The sequence below is a fragment of the Stenella coeruleoalba genome (assembly GCF_951394435.1).
Source record: "Stenella coeruleoalba genome assembly, chromosome: 11".
In the NCBI taxonomy this organism is placed as follows: Eukaryota; Metazoa; Chordata; class Mammalia; order Artiodactyla; family Delphinidae; genus Stenella; species Stenella coeruleoalba.
In genome coordinates this window covers 15,835,923-15,857,491 of record NC_137157.1, presented here as the reverse complement: position 1 = coordinate 15,857,491, position 21,569 = coordinate 15,835,923, and the positions used below count along the sequence as shown (strand labels likewise).

At 44.6% G+C, this 21,569-nt stretch overlaps 1 protein-coding gene across 2 annotated transcripts in view; it reads left to right on the top strand.

Annotated features, from left to right (window-relative positions):
• RFX4 (regulatory factor X4) overlaps positions 1 to 21,569 on the top strand; it is a gene marked incomplete at both ends in the record, with an annotated part of 165,777 nt that overhangs the window by 84,290 nt on the left and 59,918 nt on the right. Inside the window, 4 exons of one of the 2 annotated variants that reach the window (XM_079937873.1) lie at positions 4,256 to 4,317; positions 8,393 to 8,606; positions 10,086 to 10,163; positions 16,521 to 16,684. In XM_079937873.1, the coding sequence (XP_079793999.1) occupies positions 4,256 to 4,317; positions 8,393 to 8,606; positions 10,086 to 10,163; positions 16,521 to 16,684 (518 nt within the window). Of the gene's footprint in view, positions 1 to 4,255; positions 4,318 to 6,724; positions 6,820 to 8,392; positions 8,607 to 10,085; positions 10,164 to 16,520; positions 16,685 to 21,569 lie in introns of those variants that run through there. The other variant, XM_079937874.1, reaches the window with a different exon arrangement.

Sequence of the window (21,569 nt, the reverse complement as noted above, 5' to 3'; positions counted from 1 at the left end):
GCCAACAAAGAGAGTACCCCACTTTCAGACTTAAAGTTGTGACAATTAGAATCCCTTTAACCTCTTTCCCTAACCATTTCTCTCTCTTGTTCAAAAAATCGTTGTGTGTGTTTTTTAAGAGAAGGCACAAGTACTTGCCATTGTACTGAATTTATAATTTCTTGCTGCTTGAAAAGCCCCTTTTCTTTTTCCCACACCCAGATGACCTCTGAAATAAGACCGGGAGCTCTTGTTTTAAAACCGTCTTAAGCATACTTGATTCTTTGTATACACGAGTTTGTCTCCCTCAGAGTGGGGGAGAATATCCACTGATTCCATTACACTGGAACTTCTTTTGGATCAGTTCCTGTTGGTGGCAAATCCTTGCCTACTGAGGGTGGATTGAATTTTGGGGAACAACCAAAAGCCTTTTTTCAGAGCGTCCCTGATGACTAAGTTTGGAGATCAAGCTGGATCAAGCAAGACCATATGACTTGGGGTCAAAATCAAACAAGGCCTCTCTGTAGAGTAATGAGGCCGAGTGGCTTTGCTATGTGGCTCTGAAGGTGTCTCTTGAGGTGACACCCACAGAGAATGCTGAGGGTTTCGTGCACAGTCAGTGGACCCTTGCTGGCTCCCTTGGGTGTCAGTGAAAGTGATGAACAGGAGACAGTGGAACTGGATCCCTGCTGCTTCTGCTCGCTGGCGTCTGTGAATCCGAGCAGCCTGTATCACCCTAGACCCCGGTTCCTCATTTGTGAAACGAGGACCATCATATTCTCCTCCAGTGTGGTTTTTAGGATAAATTTAATACCGAGAGTAAAATACTTTGTCTAGCGCATGGTGCCTGCTGATGCCCAATGGGTGTCAGTTCCTCTTCTCACTCTTCCCCTTCCTTATCTTAAATGAGGCCTGTGGTTTGAAGATGCCATTTCAGGAACGTTTGCCCCAAACTCACTCATGTTTCTTAAAAAACTACAACCACAAAATTATGTCAGGGTACCCTGCGTGCTGAGTTTCCTTCCACCTGGAGCCATGTGTATAATGGAGAGAAGAACGGACGGAAGAGATGAATAACCTGACCACCACCTAAAAAAGGATGCCAGCAGCCCCGGAGGGACTGGTTCGCCAGAGCTTCTCCGCATCCCACCCCTGCCTGGCCCATGGAGACCCCAGCCCCGTCTGCCCAGGCTGAAAGAGCAGAGGGTGGGATTCCTGAGTAATTAAAGGGAATTTGGAAGGCTGGGATGTTGCGGAATGTTAGATCAGTAGCTAGAACAGCATGTGGTGTTCTTTAGGCAGGCTTCATTGAATCCATACAAAAAAAGAAAGAGGGGCTGCCTGCCGTCTGCCCATTTATCAAACAGTGAAGCTCAACTCTCACAGCTCCACAAAAGTGTTTGACTGTTTGCTGAGTCTTGCTCCAGAAATTAAAAGCTGAACAGCCTTAGCAGGGCTGAACCGACCCTGCATTTTGAGACTCAAACTAAATTGTGCTGGGCTTTCAGATTCAGGGACCAGCTGATTATTTGGTGAAAGGAAAGGAGAATAATTTGTAATTTGCAGCCCATAAGAAACACTTAAAAAAAAAGCAAACTCCCTTCCCACAGGTTTTTGTTGCGGCTGGAAGGAGGAGGTGCTGTCTGCGACAGCTTTCTTTGCTCAGAGTGGGAAAAGTCTTGACCTCCAGTTGGGCAGAGAGCGATGTGGTGCAGCAGGGCCTCCACCCATCCCCCACCCCCAACTCCTAACAGGCTTCCTTTCCTCTTCGTGCTTTATTTGAAATGACCTTTCTCTCTTTTTGGAGGAGGAGGAGAGGATTTGGCCATCAAATATTTTTAGAGAAAAAGTATTTTCACAAATGGAATTAAAGATTCTAACCATGCAAATATATTGCTTGGGAGACCATAAGATAACCACAAAAGCCTGGAAACTGGGTTTTCTGAGAATCCTCTGAAGAGCCATCAAAGGATTTGAAGGATACGTCTGTCGATGAAGAGAATGTGCTAGAAAAGGGTGATGCTCCTGGAGGACATCAAGCGGGGGGCAGAGCCTGGACGATAGGTTGAAACAGTGTCGTTATCCCCATTTGATAGATGAAAAAGCCTGATGCTCAAATGGAAGAAGGAGGCACAGGTCATTTTTTGGCTCTCCAATTTAGCACATTTTTAAAAAGTGGTAATACCCTTCAATACTTGATGGGATTGGGAGAGGAAGAGGACGACGAAAGGTGAGCTGGAATGAAGGCAGAACCTGGTGGGTTTGGACTTTGTCTGGAGTCTTCATGAAGGAGTGGTTGAGGTGAGGCATGCCTGGCAGCAGGGGCAGTGAGGCCATTGCAGCAATCCAGGTGTGAGATTATGGCCCTGGGGCCGATGGAGATGGAGATGTGGGGAGAATCAGGATATATTCACAATAGAGGGAGGATGGAACTTGGTCACAGACTGGAAGTAGCAGGTGCACCGGTTTGGAGAAGGAAGAGCTCTTACCTGGTCAGGGGATCAGGAAAGGCTTGGAAGAGGGTGTAAGTGGATCAGTAGAGATTCATCCCCACCTCTGAGAAGGTGCTCATAGTTCGTGCCCTGCCAGTGGGAAATGAGCAGCAGCATCTCTTTTTTTTTTTTTTTTTTTTTTTTTTTTGCAGTACGCGGGCCTCTCACCGCTGTGGCCTCTCCCGCCGCGGAGCAACAGGCTCCGGACGCGCAGGCTCAGCGGCCATGGCTCACGGGCCCAGCCGCTCCGCGGCATGTGGGATCTTCCCAGACCGGGGCACGAACCGCGTCCCCTGCATCGGCAGGCGGACTCTCAACCACTGCGCCACCAGGGAAGCCTGTGCAGCCGCATCTCTTATGAAGGACAGTGTGCAGGCTCCCTCTGTCTGACCACACCTGCCTGCTCGATGCTGTATTAGAAGAGAAGGGAGTTAGAAGAAATGTGGCTAGACTTAAACATCCCTGGTAATAAAAGGGAATGAATGAGTCATCAGGATAATCACTGGTCATAATGGGCAATGTTTATTGAACCCTTACTAAGTGCCAGGCACTGTTGCTAATTATTTACATATGTTTACTGTTTAAATTTTCACAAAAATTCTCTGAGGTAGGGGTTGGTATCATTCCCATTTTACAAATGAGGAAGCTGAGTCATTTGAATGTTAAATAACTTGCCCAAGGGCCCCAGAATAACAAATGGCTGAGCTTGGATCTAATCCAGGTAATCTAGCTCCAAAGCCCTTGCACAGAACCCCTCTACGTACTGCCTCTTCACAAACACCATCGCTGTACACACCAAGAAAGAGGCCCATTGGTTGTGTTTTCACCTTGGCAGAAGGCCCCTCCTCCTAGGTTTCTGGCAGATCTATGTGGTTGTCCTGGGAAGCAGCACTTAGCCTCGTCCACTTGTCAAATGAGTAAAGGGTACTCTCCAGGCCAGGGGTCGGGCTTCATGCCTTCATTCGACAAACGTGGACTGAGCTCTTCGCATGTGCCCTGGGCCAGGTCCCTGCTCTCGTGGAGCTTATGTTCAAGTGGGGGGAGATGTGAAATAAGCCCTCAGAGAGCAAGCGAGCGAGACAACTGCGGAGAGTGCCGAGAGGAGGACAGAAAGCAGGGTCGCATGCTGGGGTGCTGCATGTGTTACTCTGCACCCGCTGGTCAGAGGAGGCCCCTGGGCAGAGGGACCTTGCCCAGAGGCCCGAATGTTGTAGGAGAAGGAGCTAATCTTGTGACGATCTGGGTGAAATTGCATTCCTGATGGAGAGAGCTGCAGTACAAAGGCCCCCAGTGTGGGGAGGAAGCCTGGCATGTTTCAGGAACAGGGAAAAACTAAAATAAAAAGCAAGCCAGTGTGGCTGGGATGCAGTGAGGAAGGGCGAGAGTCGGAGGAGAGGAAGGCCAGGAGGCAAGCAGGGACCGGGTTACAGAGGCTGAGGTGGGGGTGAGTACCAGGTGCAGCGGAAGCCTTTGGAGGGCTGTAAACGGGGGTAACAGGTTCTGGATGAAAGCGTACACTGCCTACGTTGTGAGGAGGGGGGTGAAGCCCAGAGCGGCCAAGTGAGACCCCCCTGAGTATCCAGAGCCCCACCGTCACTCAGGTGCTCCCCCCCCCCAGCGTCCCCAGCACCAGTGGTCTTCTCGGGGTTCCTCTTGGACTCCTAATAAGTCATCCCAACCAAGGGTCTGTGTTTTCCTTCATTCTTTAGATTGCTGTTTGTAAACTCCGGCACTGCGCTCCCAGCTTTTCCCAGCGCGTAACTGATTCTTGTGTTGACTTACAGATCATAAGGCAGCAGTTTCCTCAGTTAACCACCAGAAGACTCGGGACCCGAGGACAGTCAAAGTAAGCACCGACAGCCCTTCCACCTGCAGAGTGCACGTCCACGGGCCTCCAGTCAGATCGGGACCCCAGGCCTTTCATCCTGAGCTCAGTCCACAGGCCTGGGGGGGAAGTCTGTGGCTGGCGGGAGTGGCCCCCTCTCCCAGGAGCCCTGAGAGCAAGGCCGTCCAAAAGGCCAGCTGCTTTAAGGAATCCGACATGGTGCCACCCTGCCTTTAGTTGTTTTCGTGAAAGAGTCTTGGGCATTCTTTAAAAGGAGCGCCTTGTGGTTTCTTGACCAATCTCCAGGTTACTTGGATTGTTTTGGTCAACAAGCTCTCTACTCTGACAGTATCCAGTCTGCCAGAGAAGCAACCCTGTACCAATCCTGCAAGGGAGATGGGGTGGAAAGCTCCAGCCATGCTGTGGTACCCAGGATGTACTGCTTCCCATTCATCCATTCGGAACCAACCAACCAACCAATGTTTGCTTCACATTTTCTGCATGTCAGATAAATGGTGCTAAGTGCTGGGGACACACGAGCAAACAGGTTTCCGCCCTCCTGGATGGAACATGTATTCTCCAGGGGAAGACAGACAAAAATGATCATCAGATTGTGAAGAGGGTTGTCCTAGAGAATAACAAAAGGTTGGTTTGGTTTAGAGAGGGTAGCCCTGGAAGGGCTTACTGAGGAGGTGACCCGAGGAATGAGAGGCTGTGTGGATGCCTGTCTGCCAGGTGAGAGTCAATGGGAAGGGACTCTGCCTATTTAGCCCAGGCTTCACTAAAATCTGGATTTATAGAGACTTGCCTCGAAGGGTGTTTCAAAAAACTGTTGGAAGTGACTAGGTGTTCCAGGAAGAAGGTCTGTTGGCCATGTAAGTTTGGTAAGCACTGAGCTAAACAGGGTCCTTTATGCAGGACTTGTCAGAACCTTTATTATACTACTGTACACCGTGATTCCACTAGAGGGTGCCTTATTATGCAGCATTTCTAAACGTTTTTACCATGCTGAGTAGCAGATCAACACATACTGACTTATAAAATAATGAAACTTTTTGTTAAAAAACAACCACCACATAGGACTTGTAAGACTTGTCACTAAAAATGTTTCAAAAGCAGCATGTCCAATACTGCCCCCTGACTCTACCCCTGGCCATCCCCAGGCAGCACATTCCCATCCTCCAAGGGTGGGTTTAACTTTGGAGCCAAATTAGGTAAAGAAAGTGGAAAGTGGATGATCAAACTGGGGAAAACCCTTTGTAGTAAAGTTCTGAAAATAAACGAGGCTCATTTTTTTCATGTGGCTCAGAAGCTCTGGGGGCAATTTCCAAAGAGACTTACAGAAAATTTTTGAGCAAGGGACATCTTGGAATAAATTTCTAATAATTTTTCAGGGTGACTCCTCTCATGAACAAATCTCATTCATAATGAAAAATTCCAGTATTTGTTTAAAAATGAGCTTTCAGCCCTGGTAAGAGTATAAAGTAGAAAACCCAGATTCTTCCTTATTTGTTTGCTGGTGAGCACAGTGGTTGGCACGCAAGGGCAAATCAATCCACAGAGAAGCAGATGGTTGGAAGACTCTTGAATGAATGGAAAGGAATTATTTTTCTCCAGCTTACGGTCTTTTTAGAGTCACTGGCTCCAATACATTGTTGCCATTTCTGAGATAAAAGTGTACAAATAGATAGTAAAGATAGATAGATAGTAAAGACAGGCAGTAAAAGTAGTAAAGATAGAACAGCATGGTTTCCCATCCTGCATAAGTTTGGAGAAAGTTTCCAAAGTTACATGTAAGTTACATGTAAGAGCCTGCTTTTGTTTTTTTGTTTTCTTTTTCTTTAACCTAGAGGTTGGCAAATTGGGCAATATCTTCTTTAAAAATTCAGTTTCATTGTATCCTCTCCATAAGGATCCTCCAAGGTTGGTCTCACCTTCAACCAATTGAGAGGTAATAAGAAGCTCTAGTCTCCAGCATGCCATTTGGCCTTTTAGAGAAAATCCCTCAGCAAATTTACTTGGACAGAATAAATTGGGGGGGCAGGGGGCTGATGGAGAGTGTGTTGACGTGCCTTACAGACCTGAAATAGAAACCTGAGAAGTGGTCAGAGCACTAGCTTCGCTGCAGTTGCCAATTCTAGCAACATACAGTCTGAAAAATCAAGAAGCGGTCTGATCTGAACATGTTATTACTAGCTTGATCTTAAGAAAGTGTAAGGGGGGACTTTGTAAAGTTAGGGAGGCGTGTCATAACTGCCCTCCCGCCTGGAGGGGCTTCCAGAGCAAATGGAACCCGCCCCCACCCCCACTACCAAAGGAGTACCCTCCAGGTGGAAAGGCAGTTATGACAGTTGGGAAGTAGAAGGCGTAGAAGACAGAGATCAGCTCAACACAAAGAGGAACTTTCTGATCACTGCACCAACCTAAAATGAACTGGGCTACCTTCGGAGGGTCTGAGTGCTTCATCCCAGGAGGCATTCAGATAGAGGCGAGATGCCCACTGAGCAGAAGTATCACAGAATGGTATCAGGAGTGAAGGGGGAGCGGGGAAAGGGGAGGTTACCTGTGCTCCGCTCTCCTCTCCCTGGGAAGCCTCTCCCAGAACTCAGACTGCTTTCTCTTTTGTATTATCTCGTGACTGTCACCACCATATCTCCATGAGTAGAAAAGAGTAGTTAATACGTTGTACAGCATTTCTGAAAGTGAGGTCCATGAATTACCTACATTAGTATTGCCATGTGATCGTAAAAATCCACTCTGGATCTGCTAAATCAGAATCTTTGGAAGCAGGGCCTGGGAGTCTGTATTTTAATATGTTTTGTAGGTGATTCTTATTAGTAGTAAAATTTGACAGTCACCGGCTCAGCGCTTAAAAGCACTTTTAGAGGTTCAAATCCTGCCTCTACTGCTTACTCACTATATGATCTTGGATGTGTTACTTAAATTCTCTGGGTCTTAGTTTCCTAGTCTGTAATATGGGGATAATAATTAGTTCTAGCCTCCCAGGGGTTTTGTGAGATGAAATCGGGCAATGTGTGTAAAGCACTTAGTACCTTGTTAGCTGCTGTGTTAGAATAGTAGGTAATGGCGGTCTCATAGAGCCAGGAATGTACTGCAGGGGCCTAACCCAGCAGGCTTGCTGATCTCAAATGGATGTGCCTCAGAATTATCTGTGGTGCTCATTTCAGTGCTGATTCTCGGCCCCTTATTCCCTGTCCTGAATCCTTAGGTCTGGGAAGGGGCCTTGGAATCTGTATTTTTATTAGTCCATAAGTGGCTCTGACAAACATTAAAGTTTGTAACACTACCATGTGGTGTGTTTTCTTAGTGTAGCACAGTGGCTCTGTAGTCAAACCTGCTTCCTCCCCTAAACAGCTGTATGACCTTGAACAAATTACTTAAGCTTTCTTGCCTCCATTTTCTCATCTGTAGAAAGATTATAATAATCCCCATTTCATAGAATTATTTTACAAATTAATGTAGGTAAAGCACTTTCCAAAGTGCCCAGCACATAGCAAGTGTTCAATAGATTGTAGCTAAAACCCAAACAAAATGCAGCCTCCATCCCTCATTCGTCTTAATTGAAAACATTGCTGTTATTAAGCCCATTCTGAGTTAATAAAAGGTCCTGGTCTTTGTCTTACATTCAGTGTCAACTGAGATACTGAGTTTATCCTTTTTAAGATACAGTTCTTTAAGACTGCCATTTATTGATTAAGAAGAACATAGACCAAATGAATTTTTGTTGGTGGTACAGTTAACAGTCATAAACACACTCTTCTTCTTGGGTCCATGTATATAAGAGATTAAGTACAAATGGAAATTTTTTTATCCCACTTTCTGCTTTGCAAAGTATTTGACTTAACATTTTCTGTAGGAGGCAATTTTGGTTATTTTTACCTGTCTGATTGATGGCTGGCAACATGGAACTTTGCTTTAATTCTAGACTTCCAACATGTTGAGCCTTGCAGAGGAGTTAACTCTTCTAGCTCAGGGAGGATGGGTCCAGCCGTCTTTGGCCTTGGGCTCCCGTGGCTCAGGAACCTCCACCTGATGAGGGTGCATGTGGGTCTCTCTCTCTTCCTTTGTGGCCCAGGTATCATTACTACGGCATCGCGGTGAAGGAAAGCTCCCAATATTATGATGTGATGTATTCCAAGAAAGGAGCCGCCTGGGTGAGCGAGACGGGCAAGAAAGAAGTGAGCAAACAGACGGTGGCGTATTCACCCCGGTCCAAACTTGGAACATTGCTGCCAGAGTTTCCAAATGTCAAAGATCTAAATCTGCCGGCCAGTCTGCCAGAGGAGAAGGTGACCACGTCTGAAGTGTTGCTGGGAGTGGGTGGTTTCTCTCTCTCTCTCTCTCTCTCTCTCTCTCTCTCTCTCTCTCTTTCTCTCACACACCACAGCACACACACACACACACACACACACACACACACACACATACACACATACACTTTTATTACAAAATGGTGAGTTTAAAAATATAAAGATAGAAATCAGATTCAAGTATGGACTTTAGTTGACAATAACAATGTATCCGTGTTGGTCCATTAGTTGTGACAAATGTTCCATCCTAATGCAAGATGTTAACGGTAGAGGTAACTGGGTTTGAGCTATAAGGGAACTGCCTGAACTATCTTCAAAACTGTACTACAACCCAGTACTATTCTAAAATTAAAAGTTTCTATCTCTCTACCTATCTATCTTACTTACCTTCCTACCCATCTATGATGTTGTACTGTCTCATTTCACAAGGGCCCCCTCCTCTGGATTGCTTTTATATAGGATAAAGTTTATTTTCCCATGTGCTGCAGAGGATGTGGTGAAATTATAGTCCCATAGACAAAAAAGATTTTATAGGTACAGTGAATCGGATAGTTTGGGCCATAGGGTATTGGGAAGAAATAATTGGAAACACAAATTTGGAGACTTTCCCCTGGGTGGTCACATCCTAATGCACCTACCTTGTGCTGCCCAGTGTACCAGTAGGTGATGAGTTTCTACATATCGCACTGGGTTGCAGTGGTGAATGAGACTTGAGTCCTGCTCTCAGGAAGCTTACAGTCGAGCAGGGAGACAGATGCTTGCACAAGCAAACTAAGTTTATATAAAGCATATATCTAGGTTCTAAAACAAAAAGAATACCTGAAAAGAATGCTTTAAATCTAAGAACTAGATAAATCCTTATTTTTTCTCAAATTTGCTTTCTTGCTCAACAAACTTCCTGTACCATTGCTTTAAAATTCTTAGTTAAATGGAGCTGGAGATGCAATTCTTTTGCTAAGCAGATTCTAGAGAATTTCCAAATGTCTTTTTGTGATTTGGGCAAAAGCACCTCTTCTTATGAGTACATGCTGGGTTTTAACTTTTCAGTATCTCAGCTGATGAGAATTTAATTCGGTAGGCCTCTACTATGTGCCAGGTACTGTACTAAATGCTGGATACACAAGCATGAATAATATGCTATTTTTATTTTCCCAGAGTCCACAGTTTCAGGGGGTGGAGATGGGGCAGAGAGAGAAACCCATGCTTTCCATACCACAGGGTGAGTGCTCTGAGGGAAAAACACACTCAGGTGTTATGGGAGCACAGAGGAGGGAGCTGAGAGTCAGCGGGCCCCACCTAGTGAAAATGAGTTTTGTCTGGGTCTTGCAGGATGAGTAGGAATTAGGCGAATTTCATCTCCTCCACATAGAATAAATGACTTGAAATTGAAATTCCAAGGGCAGAAGTAACACGTATTAATGTATGCCTTTATTGTTGATCCCTCCTCACCCCTCACAGGTTTCTACCTTTATTATGATGTACAGAACACACTGTCAGAGAATACTGGACACTGTAATAAGAGCCAACTTTGATGAGGTAGGTCAACAAGTGTTGAGCTATGAATACTCTGTGTTAAAATATTATGATAACACGAACTTCTATTTCACGAGCTCCCTGCTAGTTGCCAGGCCTCTGGAAGCCCTTGATGCACATTAGCTCATTTAATCCTCACAGTGATCCTAGGAAGCAGGCATTGTTACTATCCCCATTTTACAGATTCTCTGTGTGAACAGCAGTTGGCATGGCTTTTTACTTGCTCTGTCTAGTGAACTGCATCCTGCCCAGTTGGCCTCCTGGGAACACAGTTTTGCCAAGGTATCATTACACCCAGAATTATACATTCAGAAAAACGAAAGGAAAGCTGTTCTTTATTTTTGATTTAACCTTTTCCTGAGGCTCTTCCGCTTCAGTGCATTTGGAGCTGGTTACCCTCCATTCTCAAGGTCTGGTCCCCGTGTCCATCTCACACTGCCGGTAGGGCCATCTTTGAATACAAACAATCTAAGAATTTCATTTCATATTTAGTTAAAAATATTACAGTTAAGGAATGGGGAGGAGAAATAAGGGAGGATTGAAGCACTGGTTATATAACCAAAGAGACAATAAAATCTTCTTGCCTAAAATGCCATCCAAAAGAATCTTCCAACAGGATGGCAGGAAACCGCACATTTCACCCCATAAACCTGAGGCCTTTCTGTTGAAAGAAAATGCCTTTCGGGCAGGAAAAAAAAAAAAAAAAAAACTAAACTAAACCAAAGACACCACCCTGAGATCAGGTGTGGGCATTCAATTTCAGGGAAGATAACCCAGGCTCTACAGGGGCTATAAAAATCAGTAGTTATTGGTGAAAAAGATGCTGGAGATCCCCTTTTTGTGTGTTTTAGGGGGGCATGTGCTGTTGGAGATGGAGGGGAAGAGGATGAGGTAAGGCAGTGAATGCTTGTTGAGCACTTGCCGGTACTTGTGCACCTTGTTTACTGTTCCCTCAGGAGCCCAGTGTAGCAGTGGTACCACCGTATGTGAGCTGTCGCTTGGTTCTCAGACATGGCTCCAGGAGAGGTGGCAGCGTGTTGGCAGAGAAGGACTATTCTTCCTGCTCTTGACTTTCATCCACTAGATTCTTAAATTCCCCAAATTCCTTGAGTGACCGTTTACGTGGAATTATTTTCTTTTTAAAGAAAGCAAACTCACTGCTTTCTCTCGTATTGTAGTTTGGCTATGTCTCACGAATCAAAGACAGTGCACTGAGATCTGGGCAAACCATGACTCATGTCTGGTTAAGACAACACTGGCTTCTGTAACAGATAAGCCCCAAGTCTTAACACAGTGAGACAATACATGTCACAATCCAACGTGGACGCCCTTGGTTGGAAGGCTGGTTTCTGGGGGTGGTTCAGGGACCCAGGCTCTTCTACTTTGTGGCCACACACTGCCCTAGAGTCTTGGAGTTCCCTGTTCAGCTGATGGATGGGGAAAAGGATTACAGGGAAGACATCCCCTTTCTTAACCTTGTCAGCCCAGAAATAAAATGCATCACTTTTGCCCATAGTCTATTGGCAAGAGCTGGTCTCACAGCCCCACCTTGAGGTAAGGGGAGCTGGGAAGTGTGGCCCCTCACTGGACGGCAGCTTACACTACTAGAGAAGAGGCGCTCTGGTGGATAGCTGTCCCTCTCTGCCACAAAAGTACTAACAACAAAACTGGTGACAGTCCTCCCTTATGTTCATATCTAGCTTTATACATCTCAAAACTTGATCATCATCTCACTTCACTGAATTCCATTCATCAATTCCAACACTTGTTGGGCATCTAATGGTGCCATATGCTGCTCTAGCCCCCAGAAATGGGGTGACAGGACACGGTCTTGAGGGAAAAAAAAGGCACGCACACCAGCAATTAGGATGCAGAATACATGGTCCAGAAACCTTGTGAGGGCTTGAGTGCTCCTGCGGGAAAAGTGCTAGACTCAGAGCTTAGGCTTGGATTCAAGACGTGGCTCAATTCCTCATCCTAGAAACGAAGATAAAAACATCATCCCTGCCTATCCAGTTCACAGGATTACTGGAAGGAGGAGATGAGACAATCCCTGGTAAAAGGCCATACAAATGCTTGCTCTCGTCAGATACGTCAACCAGAGAGTTAAGAGAGGTCGCACAGTTGGTTAGATCTTTGTCACCTAACACTGCTGGTCCAGTATTTCTTTCTACCCCTGGGCAGAGGTATTTGGTGGCTGTTTTTGAGATGGCTGATCGAGATGTTGTTCATTCTACCCAAACACAAAAGAATGAAGGGGGTATTTTACCTCTGATGGGCATGGCTTTCTCCTACAGCTGAGAAAAGTCATTGGTAAATAAATGGTGGATGCATCTGGTACACTTTGATGGTGTAGTTTGTTTCAGGTCTTCAAGATGTTTAATATCCATTGAGGTCACAATGTAGACTAGTATTACAATCTTACATTATCTTATTGTTTGCTTGTTCATTGTTTGTCTCCTACCACCACCATGGAAGCCCTTGAGGGCAGGGACCTTGTTTGTCTTGCTTACTACTGTATCCAGGTCAATTATACTCTCAGGCTCTCAGTAAACGTTTCTTGGGTGGGTGAGTGGATAGATGGATGGATGGGTGGATGGGTGGATGGGTGGATGGATGGAAAACCGCCACAGACTTATAGCATTGTCAGGCAAGCACAAAGAGTCCAAGTCTGCAGGTAGGGGACTTGCTGCAAAGCCTTCTCCAAACTACATTGCACAGAGAGCTGTAAAATCCAGATAGTCCTGTGTTTGATCCCAAATTCACCACTTTCTAGCCTGTGACCTTGAGCAAGGTACTTAACCTCTCTGAGCCTCAATTTCTTTTTCTGTTAAATGGAGATAATAAATATATCTACCTCACAGTAAAATTGTGATGATTACATGGAAATTGTATAGATAAAGTGTCTGATTTCAAACTCAGAGCATAATACGTGGTAGGTATTTTGGTAGTTATTGTTTTGTCAAGTTCCTTTTAACACTGTAGCAATTAAGTACCCATGACTGGAAGTCATCAGATATGTTTCCACAAGGTGCCAATATATTAGGAATGAACTAAACATAGGCATGGAAAAGAAATAGAAAACTTACTTAGGTATTCTTAAGGAAATCATCTCCTGATACTTCATTGAACAGAGAGAAAAAGGGCTGGGAGTTCAAGGGACTAAAGTAGATAATCCAAGAAACTTGGTTTAAATAATCATTTTCAATCATTTACCCCTGATTCGCCCACCATTTATGCTTGCAAGGAGTGAGGAGAACTTTTCCCTTCTGTATGATTATGTTTCCATTTGTTAAATGCCTTCATCATGCCAGGCATCTTACAAGTTATCTTATTTCATCCTACTGATAGGAAGACACCATCTCCATTTTGTAAAGGCTGGTAACTCTCATATTTGTATATTCGTTTAGTCCGAGCTCCAGATTCAAATGACTTGCCGTCTAACTTACGGTGGTCTAATCAGAGCTCTGATTTTCACTCCCAGATTTGTTCTTCCCAAGTCTTAGATTGCCACTACCACACACAACTGCTCAAACCACAAACCTCGGTTCTTCTTTTCCCCTCACGCTTCCTATCTAGTCTATCAGGAGGTCCTGTTGGCTCAGCCTCCTGATATGAACACTGTGTCTGTCCATTTCACCCCTGACTTCCAAGTATCAGCCCTTGAGCTTTACACTGTTCTCCCTCCTTTTTTTTCCTTCTCACTCTGAGGAACTAGTCCACTGGACATTAAATGCTCTTAAATGCAGAGTAGGAAGGGAGGTCAAAACTGGATAATATGCCCTCTACAAAGGCTGCCCTGGTACCAGGACTGATCAGGGCTCCCTGTGCCACTTGAACAGACTTGAAAAAGACAGATGGCTGCTAATGAGAGTGACTTTCTACAGATTTGTTTTAATGTACACAGCAGCTAATGTTTGCCAGAATTTCTGCTGGAAATGGACTACTCATAAAAAAAAAAAAAAAGAGTAGGGCTACATGCAAGGAGAGCTTAGAAAGGCAGATGAATTCAGAATCTACCGAATACTAGGAATCAACTGGGCAATGCTTATTCAGAGTTGGAAGGACAGGCAGGGAGGTCCAGGACCTGGCCAGAGGCCAGTGCCCAGGGATGAGATGGGATCCGGAGACAGCAGAGGGTTGTCCGGAGGGTAAGCACCTTGTCTAAGAGATGTGGCCACCTCCAGGCCCAAGGCGGCCAGCAGTCAGCCACCAGGTGTCCCAATAAGAACAGGAACCTTGACAGGTGAGCAGAGCCACCATGGGGATCCTGGCTGGGTGACGCTCAGAAACGTAGGCAAGGGGTCTCAAATGTCTTAGGGCAGTGCACTGATTTCTTGGGCCTCATAGTTGTAGTGCCTCCATGATACAAATAATAATAATAGTAATAATAATAGCAGCTAACTTTTATTGAGCATTTACTATGTGCCAACCACTGTAATAAGTACTTTTTAGGACTCTTTACCAAAATCTAGTAAATACTACTTTTATTCCCATTTCACAGGTAAAGAAACTGAGGCATAGAGATATTATACCCCTAGTTGGTAGTGGTGACAGGATTAGAACCCTGGAAGGCAGTCTTCACTCATTTGGATTTTTTTTGTTGGTTTTAATTTTCAATCTCATTGTAAACTTTGCAATATTTTCACTCTCGTGGAATTAACAGAACTGTGACTTTGAGTTTCATAATTTACAAACCTGACCTCCTTTACCACTTTGATCCTGTTTTTGGAAATTACCATTTTCCCTCTAGGAAGTCAGGGGGCATGCTTTTCTCCTCATTCCTCACCCCCAAAGGCTCCCATCCAGTGTTTACGCTGGGAATTCCAGCCTGGCCGTGGGGATCAGGGAATTCTGTCCATACAAGGCTGAGCTCAGGTCACCAAGCTGGGGTCAGAGGAAGCAAGGAAAGTAAGACCCTACTTCTAAGAGGGGCTTGAAGGACAACTGCAGGTCCCCAGGCTGGGGCAGAAAGCTGGGATGTGGGCAGCAGTCCAAGAAGAGGCATAGGTCTCAGGAATGGGGTAGAAGCCCACGTGAAGAGCAAACTAGCCACTAGACTGATTTGTGAAAAGACAAATTCATCCATTCCCTGACTTGCTGTCTGGCTTTGGACAAATAAGTTTATGTCTCTACACAATGGGAGCAGTGATCCTAAGCTGTAGTATTAACTGAGAGAACCTGTGCTAAGTTCCTGACGTATAGGAGCACTCAATAAATACATAACGCTAACACCATTAACAATACCACCTCCAAAGTGTTAGACTTGGGTACTAAATGACCTCCTGCCTTGGGTCAGGATCGATTTGGGGAACCAGGGATGTGGGAAGTGCTGTACACAAGGGTTCAGGAGTGCCCATCTGTGGAGGAAAGAAAGATACATAGTACAGGAACCAAGTTGAGCTTGTAAGAATTCACAAAACTTCAATTATTTGTTCCCTAACTTTAAGATGAGTCACTCCTCAGTGTTAGCCAAAGTCTAGGTATCTTTAGTGTTATTATACATACCAGATACCCATCTTCTACCGTGTCACTTCCCTTCCCTTATCTTGTCCCACCCCCCACCTGCTCTCTCCCTGACCTCCAACTCAGACTCTGGAAGATACAGGGGTAGGGGGCCTGCTCTCCTCGATTAATAACAATAACTCCATTTTGAGTGCCCGCTAGATTTCTGTCCTGTGCTAGTGGTTGGGCTTGGGTGTCCTCGTACCTTACTGTCCAGATGGCACCGTCTAGCATCCCATAATGACGCTAGCCAGCCAAGGCTGCACCAAGGGCTCTTTGAGAAAGTGCTCGAATTTGGCCACGAAGAGGCCTTTGCACTTTATCCATTTTGGGGGCGCACAAGATTGTATCAGGAGACTTCTGTCTGTGACACCTACTCTTCTTCCTCCTAGACACAGTCCTCTTACCAGCAACTCGCACAATGTTCCCTTCCTTTCCAGAACACCCTGGGGTCCCCGAGGCACCAACAGGCCCAAAGAATAGTTGTAGTGCTCTGAGCTTTTTAGAAGCAACATCCCACCTTCCCTTTCTTAAACTTTTTACCCAGACCACGCTCAGCATGAAGGGGCAGATGGGTTAACTTGCTACTGCTCTCTCCCAGGGCAGGATAGACCCCAGGCTGCCAGGCCAAGTGCTTCTCTAGCAGGGGGCATGCACCCAGACGGGCAGGGTGAGGACTTGGGACAGGAGGACCTTCCGGGGCCTTGTAAGCCACCCAGGCTGGGATGGCCTCTGCTGCTGCAAGGGGAGAAGAGAATAACGCTGTGGACTGGGCTGGCCTTGGCTGAGTCCCAGGGCTCTGCTGGGAGGGCCTTGTGTAACCTCAACGGTTCTTCTCTCTGTGGGTTGATACAGGTTCAAAGTTTCCTTCTGCACTTTTGGCAAGGAATGCCGCCCCACATGCTGCCCGTGCTGGGCTCCTCCACGGTGGTGAACATCGTCGGCGTGTGTGACTCCATCCTCTACAAAGCTATCTCCGGAGTGCTGATGCCCACTGTGCTGCAGGCATTACCTGACAGGTGGGCACGCTTCTTCTCATATCCCCTCATGGCTGGTCCTCAGCAGGTATTGTTCCTGCTTCTCATTTATTGAATAGAACCATGTACTGTCTGGGGGCCTCCCTTGTAAAGACCATTAATATTGGACTTTAAATTTTATTTATATTTTTGAATATAAATAAAATTTAGTATTTCCAGTATAAATAAAATTTAACATTTTGAACCTCTTGTATCACTCAAAATTCAAAAAGGATGATATGTTACACAGTGAAAAGTCTCCTAATCTTCTTCCCCACATACCCAGGTCCTCTCCCCAGAGCATCAAATACAGTCATTTTCTTAGGGCCCTGTCCGGATCTGCTATGCACATGTAACCAGTGCATGACATATACTTTTTCTTACTCAAATGATGACATACTACATATGCTGTTCTATACCTTGTTTCAAAAAAACAAGTCTTGGAGATTGTGTTGGGCAGCTTCTGTGCCCCTTCAGATGCAGGCTCCGCTGTGTTCCATGCTGCCTTCTGCCTGGTGAGGGGTAGGTGGGGAGGGTGGACTGCATGGAACTCCTTACGGGGCTCCCTTTCCCTCTGGCTTCCAGCCCTGATCAGCTGGTGGTGGGGAGGGGGTCAGAAGGGACATCAAAGGGAGGGAGGAGAGTGAAGTCAGGAGATTGCCTCACTACCTCCCTCCCTATGAGGTCACCCCCCGGCTGGCCACGTACCTCCACTGGGCTCTGCTGCCCTCCAGGCCGCCTCTCTCCCTCCAGGTTGTCCTTTTGTCATGAGGTGGATGAGAGCCTGCTGACCCTAACCCCTGGTTGCAGTGGTCACCTTTATGGGTTCTCCTATGCCTATCCACGCCTTTATGACTTGTCCCTTATAAACAAACTCTAGTGTTTTGAGTGGCATCTGTTTCCTGTTGGGACTGCTACAGAGAGCATTTTACATCAGTCTATAAAGAGGTGTTTTTTTTTTCTTTTTCACACCTGCATATTGTTCCTCTGTGTTGAGTTAAATTAGTTGTCTTGATGTTTCCAATCTTGTCCTATTACAATGCTGTGATGAATGATGTTTTTAGTACATTCTTTTCCGTGGTGCAGTTTGTTAGTTTCCTAGGGCTGCAATAACCAAGTACCACAAACTGGGTGGCTGAAAACAACAAACGTATTCCCTCACAGTTCTGGAGGCCACAAGTCTAAAATCAAGTTGTTGTCAGGGTTGGTTCTTTGCAGAGACTTTGAGGGAGGATCTGATCTGTGCCTCTCTCACAGCTTCTCGTGGGTGCCGTCTATCCTTGGCGTTCCTTGGCTTGTAGCTGCATCACTCCAGTCTCTGCCTCCCATCTTCACATTGATTCCCACTCTGTGTCTTGCTGTCTCCCGTAAGGACACTTGTCACTGGATTTGAGGCCCACCCAGTTAATCCAAGGTTTCATCTCAAGCTCCTTAATTTAAGCATATCCACAAAGGCCCTGTAATCATATAAGGTCAACTTCACGGGTTCCAATTGGACGTATTATGGGGGGGAACAACCCTTCATCCTACTACATAGAGTATATGTGCAGGATAAATTCCTAAAGGGCTGAATTCCTGGTTCAAAGGGTCTGTGACTTAAACTTGTCTCAGTGAGGTTTTAATTTGCATTTATCTTATTACGAATGGAGTTGAATATCTCTTCATGTCTTTAAGAGTGATTTCTATTTCTTTCCCATGAACTCTCTGTTCTTATCCTTTGACTATTTTTCCATTTGGTAGTTGATGTTTTTCTCATTGATTTCTTTTTTTAAATTTTATTTTATTTATTTTTTTATACACCAGATTCTTATTAGTTATCCACTTTATACATATTAGTGTATATATGTCAATCCCAATCTCCCAATTCATCACACCACCACCACCACCACTTTCCCCACTTGGTGTCCGTACGTTTCTTCTCTGCATCTGTGTCTCAATTTCTGCCCTGCAGACCAGTTCATCTGTACCATTTTTCTAGGTTCCACATATATGCGTTAATATACGATATTTGTTTTTCTCTTTCTGACTTACTTCACTCTGTATGACAGTCTCTAGATCCATCCACGTCTCTACAAATGACCCAATTTCGTTCTTTTTTATGGCTGAGTAACATTCCATTGTATATATGTACCACAACTTCTTTATCCATTCGTCTGTGGATGGGCATTTAGGTTGCTTCCATGACCTGGCTATTGTAAACAGTGCTGCAATGAACATTGGGGTACATATGTCATTTTGAATTGTGGTTTTCTCTGGGTATAGGCCCAGTAGTGGAATTGCCGGGTCATATGGTAATTCTATTTTTAGTTTTTTAAGGAACCTCCATACTGTTCTCCATAGTGGCCGTATCAATTTACATTCCCACCAACAGTGCAAGAAGTTTCCCTTTTCTCCCCACCCTCTCCAGCATTTGTTGTTTGTAGATTTCCTGATGACGCCCATTCTAACTGGTGTGAGGTGATACCTCATTGTGGTTTTGATTTGCATTTCTCTAATAATTAGTGATGTTGAGCAGCTTTTCATGTGCTTCTTGGACATTTGTATATCTTCTTTGGAGAAATGTCTATTTAGGTCTTCTCCCCACTTTTGGATTGGGTTGTTTGTTTTTTTCATATTGAACTGCATGAGCTTTTTATATATATTGGAGATTAATCCTTTGTACGTTGATTCGTGTGCAAATATTTTCTCCCATTATGAGGGTTGTTTTTTTGTTTTTTTTTTTTTTTTGTGGTATGTGGGCCTCTCACTGTTGTGGCCTCTCCCATTGCGGAGCACAGGCTCCGGACATGCAGGCTCAGCGGCCATGGATCACGGGCCTAGCCGCTCCACGACACGTGGGATCTTCCCGGACCGGGGCACGAACCCATGTCCCCTGCATCGGCAGGCGGACTCTCAACCACTGCGCCACCAGGGAAACCCGAGGGTTGTTTTTTTGTCTTATTTGTAGTTTCCTTAGCTGTGCAAAAACTTTTAAGTTTCATTAGGTCCCATTTGTTTATTTTTGTCTTTATTTCCATTACTCTAGGAGGTGGATCAAAAAAAGATCTTTCTGTGATTTATGTCAAAGAGTGTTTGTTCTTCCTATGTTTTCCTCTCAGAGTTTTATAGTGTCCAGTCTTACATTTAGGTCCCTAATCCGTTTTGAGTTTATTTTTGTGTATGGTGTTAGGGAGGGTTCTAATTTCATTCTTTTACATGTGGCTGTCCAGTTCTCCCAGAACCACTTACTGAAGAGACTGTCTTTTCTCCATTGTATATCCTTGCCACCTTTGTCTTAGATTAGTTGACCATAGTTGCATGGGTTTATCTCTGGGCTTTCTATCCTATTCCATTGAGCTATATTTCTGGTTTTGTGTCAGTACCATACTGTCTTGATTATGGTAGCTTTGTAGTATAGTCTGAAGTCCGGGAGCCCGATTCCTCCAGCTCCATTTTCTTCCTTCAAGACTGCTTTGGCTATTTGGGGTCTTTTGTGTCTCCATACAAATTTTAAGATTTTTTGTTCTAGTTCTGTAAAAGATGCCATTGGTAATTTGATAGGGATTACATTGAATCTGTAGATTGCTTTGGTAGTATAGTCATTTTCACAGTATTGCTTCTTCCAATCCGAGAACATGGTATATCTCTCCATCTGTTTGTATCATCTTTAATTTATTTCGTCACTGTCTTATAGTTTTCTGCATACAGGCCATCTATCTCCCTAGGTAGGTTTATTCCTAGGTATTTTATTTTTGTTGCAATGGTAAATGGGAGTGTTTCCTTAATATCTCTTTCAGATTTTTTGTCATTAGTGTATAGGAATGCAAGAGGTTTCCATGCATTAATTTTGTATCCTGCAACTTTACCAAATTCATTGATTAGCTCTAGTAGTTTTCTGCTGGCATCTTTAGGATTCTCTATGTATAGTATCATGTCATCTGCAAACAGTGACAGTTTTACTTCTTCTTTTCCAATTTGTATTCCTTTTATTTCTTTTTCTTCTCTGATTGCCATGGCTAGGACTTCCAAAACTATGTTGAATAATAGTGGTTCGAGTGGACATCCTTGTCCTGTTACTGATCTTAGAGGAAATGCTTTCAGGTTATCACCATTGAGAATGATGTTTGCTGTGGGTTTGTCGTATATGGCCTTTATTATGTTGAGGTAGTTTCCCTCTATGCACACTTTCTGGAGAGTTTTTATCATAAATGGGTGTTGAATTTTGTCAAAAGCTTTTTCTGCATCTATTGAGATGATCATACGGTTTTTATTCTTCAGTTTGTTATTATGGTGTATCACATTGATTGATTTGCATATATTGAAGAATCCTTCCATCCCTGGGATAAATCCCACTTGACCATGGTGCATGATCCTTTTAAGGTGTTGTTGGATGCGGTTTACTAGTATTTTGTTAAGGATTTTTGCATCTATATTCATGAGTGATATTGGTCTGTAATTTTCCTTTTTTGTAGTATCTTTGTCTGGTTTTGGTATCAGGGTGATGGTGGCCTCATAGAATGAGTTTGGGAGTGTTCCTTCCTCCGCAATTGTTTGGAAGATTTTGAGAAGGATGGGTGTTAGCTCTTCCCTAAATGTTGGATAGAATTCACCTGTGAAGCTATCTGGTCCTGGGCTTTTGTTTGTTGGAAGATTTTTAATCACAGTTTCAATTTCATGCCTTGTGATTGGTCTGTTCGTATTTCCTATTTCTTCCTGGTTCAGTCTTGGAAGATTATACTTTTCTAAGAATTTGTCCATTTCTTCCAGGTTGTCCATTTTATTGCCACAGAGTTGCTTATAGTAGTCTCTCAGGATGCTTTGTATTTCTGCGATGTCTGTTGTAACATCTCCTATTTCACTTCTAGTTTTAATGATTTGAGTCCTCTCCCTCTTTTTCTTGATGAGTCTG